This window comes from Antrostomus carolinensis, unplaced genomic scaffold (assembly GCF_000700745.2).
Source record: "Antrostomus carolinensis isolate BGI_N321 unplaced genomic scaffold, ASM70074v2 scaffold25740, whole genome shotgun sequence".
Taxonomy (NCBI): Eukaryota; Metazoa; Chordata; class Aves; order Caprimulgiformes; family Caprimulgidae; genus Antrostomus; species Antrostomus carolinensis.
Window position 1 is genome coordinate 9,423 of NW_010290937.1, and position 3,239 is coordinate 12,661.

General features: G+C 41.1%; 1 protein-coding gene across 1 annotated transcript in view; it reads left to right on the top strand.

Annotated features, from left to right (window-relative positions):
• Positions 1-3,239, top strand: part of DPP4 (dipeptidyl peptidase 4) — a gene marked incomplete at its 5' end in the record, with an annotated part of 36,360 nt that overhangs the window by 6,187 nt on the left and 26,934 nt on the right. The window contains 4 exons of the mRNA XM_029086754.1: positions 174-268; positions 389-463; positions 2,814-2,866; positions 2,966-3,038. Coding sequence (XP_028942587.1) covers positions 174-268; positions 389-463; positions 2,814-2,866; positions 2,966-3,038 — 296 coding nt within the window. The remainder of the gene's footprint in view (positions 1-173; positions 269-388; positions 464-2,813; positions 2,867-2,965; positions 3,039-3,239) is intronic.

Genomic DNA, 3,239 nt, shown 5'->3' on the forward strand with positions numbered 1-3,239 from the left:
CCCAGGACTACGTTTTGTGAATGTTCTTGTGCATCCTTCAATTACAGAAGTGGTAAACACAACATTGACCAGATCTTTGAAATTTACGTCCTGCTTAAAAACATGAGGGGAAAAGAGAAGTAACTGATGAGCATTTGACTTATTGTTTCTTAGCAACTCTTTTGTTCTTCTAGGAAATCAGTATCTTCACAAAACAGCTAATGGAGATGTCCTACGTATCAATGCTGACACCGGAACATCCTCAGTAATCTTGGCGAATACAACATTAGTATGTTGACTTATATATAATATATGCAGATGTTGGGAAAGGTATTGAATTTAATATTTTTGTTCTGCACATTTCTTTGGAGTCAGTGCTTTATGTGTTCCTTTTGCCCTTTGTTGACAGGATAAATACAAGGCAACTACAGTTATATTGTCTCCTGACCAAAAGTTTGCTCTTCTGCAGTACAGCTATACAAAGGTACAAGTGCGCTTTACTGCCTTGAGGATGAAGCTGGGAAATAAAGGTTGGAAACAACTGAGTGAGAAAGTGGTCCTGAAAGTTGGGATGGCAGAGGCTGAGAGAATGTGAGAGAAATGCAAGGAGAATGGATGAGTGAGGTGGATGTCTGCAGGGGAACAGTGAAGTTGAACAGGCAGGAGGAAGAGAAGAGAGACTGGTGTTTGTGAGCAGAAGAGAAATGACTGCTCAGCTGAGAATAGAAGCTGGATAAAAAGTGGATGGAGAGATATCCCAAGGAGAGTGAGGCTGGATGGCTCACCTGGGGAGACAGGGTAGCAGAGTAGGTAGGCATGACTGTCCAAGGAGTTGTGTGGGTACGGAGAAGTGTTGAGTAGATATGCTTGTATAGGTATGCTTGTACCTGTATGCTGTGTATATATATAGGTGTTACATTGTGGTGTTAGGACATAAGAATTTAAAACTGAGGTGAATAGGAAGCAGCATCTGCTGTCTTCTTGCACTTGGAGTGGGCTTGGGCGTCCTTGTTCCCTACTGTCAGCAAGCAGGTGAAAAACCTCCAGCAAAATGCCTCATCCTGGCTTGGTGCTGAACCAGGCAACAAAGGTCAACCTAGGTTTCTGCCAGCTGGCATGAAAACCTGGCTCTGTGTGCCACTTGAGGACAGTTACAGAAACCTAACAAAGGTGATAATTTGCCCTACAGTGTACGCTGTTGTTTTCTTTTTTTTTTTTTCTAGAGAGCTGCCTAGTTTGTTTGTAAAAAACCCAGTGCTGACTTGAGCAGTGTACAGATACTCAAGCACTGTGTCACTGAGCTCTGTCTGCATGTTCTGGCTTTGCAGTCCAGGAGTGCCTCTCTCACTGTGCTAGCCACAATCCGTGCGCTTCGTCAGTGCTTTTTTGCAGTTTTAGCTTCCTGGCTAGGTACTGCCAAGCCAGGTACCTTTTGTCTTTCTGAATTGTTCTGAATTGTTTGACTTTTTGCTGCATCATTAGTGGCCAAAAAATGCCTTATGTTTTTCCAGCCACCCTAGACTTCCCCTCTACTCATGATTTATGACTCTATAGTATGTTATTTGTTGCAGTCATAAGAGTTAATTTTATTTTAATGCAGATGCAAGATCTTTTAACCTTTATATAACAGTGTGATTGAAAGTTATGTTATTATTAATCTTTATTGCAAGAAAACAGAGTAACAAAATGAATCATGAGGATGTAGACACTTCTTATGTAATAGCCATCTGCTTGTGTAGTACTAAGTTATTGTTTTATATATTCATACAAATCTTCAAGAACCATCAGAGAAGGTAGCATTATTGTAGCGTGTCAACACCGTGGGCTAAATCAAACCTCTTCAGCTCCAGGTAGTGAACACATTTAAATATGTCTGTATTATCATCATCTTTCTCTCTGTAATTGCCCACAGAGTGATGCAAACTTCAAGCAACAGGTTTCTGAGAGAAAGGGTTTATTTCTATGACGATATGAATGAGGAAAGGCTGAGCGAGCTGGGACTCTTCAGCCTGGAGAAGAGAAGACTGAGAGGGGATCTGATCAATGTCTATAAATATCTGAAGTGCAAGGGCCAAATAGATGGGGCCAGGCTCTTTTCAGTAGTACCCACTGACAGGACAAGGGGCAATGGGCAAAAACTGGAACACTGAAAGTTCCATACAAACTTAAGGAAGAACTTCTTTACTGTGAGCGTGACAGAGCACTGGAATAGGCTGCCCAGAGAGGTTGTGGAGTCTCCATCTCTGGAGATGTTCAAAACCCACCTGGACCCTTTCCTGTGCAATCTGTTGTAGGGAACCTGCTTTGGCAGGGGATTTGGACTAGATGATCTCCTGAGGTCCCTTCCAACCCCTGTGATTCTGTGAATAGGTCACCCTGGAACTGGAGGAACTGCTACAGAAATGCTGCTGGGACTTGTGAGGACCACTAAACAATAAGATGCCAAGTTAAATAACACACCAAGGAAAATAAGACAGAAAACAGCAAGTGTGCCAGTAAGGCAGAAGGAGGAGGATTAACTGTGCATAACTGCAATAGTCTGTCATGTAGCTACAAGGATTTCTCAAAATCTGCAGCATCTCTGGCCTCTGTATCTCTGTTTTTAATCAGTCAGTGGCCTCCATCAAATAAATAGTATTTAAGTGATGACCCCAAAGGGGTGGCGATTCTTTAGTCTTTCTTAAACCTTGCAGAGATTTGTTACCTTTGCACATTCATCGTGTTCTGTCTGTCATGCAAAAGCATGAGGAGGATTTCGGAGGTAATTCAAAATCTAAGAGACATTAATCCTTGTGAAATTTATTTTCTTAATATTAAATTTTTTTTTTTTGCAGTTGTGGAGGCATTCCTATACAGCTTCATACCACATCTATGATTTCAATAGCAGGTGAGTAATTTTTGCACAACATGTAGTTTTAACATTATTTTGCAATGAAATGGCATTTCACTGATTTTTCTTAGCTGCATTTTGGTTTTGTTTTTCCAGTTCTATCTTAGTTGATGGACTACTGCCTAATGACACGCAATATATATCCTGGTCACCTGTTGGTCACAAACTGGTCAGTAAAGATAAGTGAAACTTACATAAACAGTTAGTTTTGTACACATAGCAGGGAAGCTTACGTTGTACCCGTGAGGTTTTGGGACTTTCCTGATGATAGATAAAGTGGCTGAACTAGTTTCCAACTTGACTGCTGTTGCTGGAAATACTCCAAAATCCCTCTGTGTGTTTTGTTTTGTTCTATAATGAAAAGGCATTC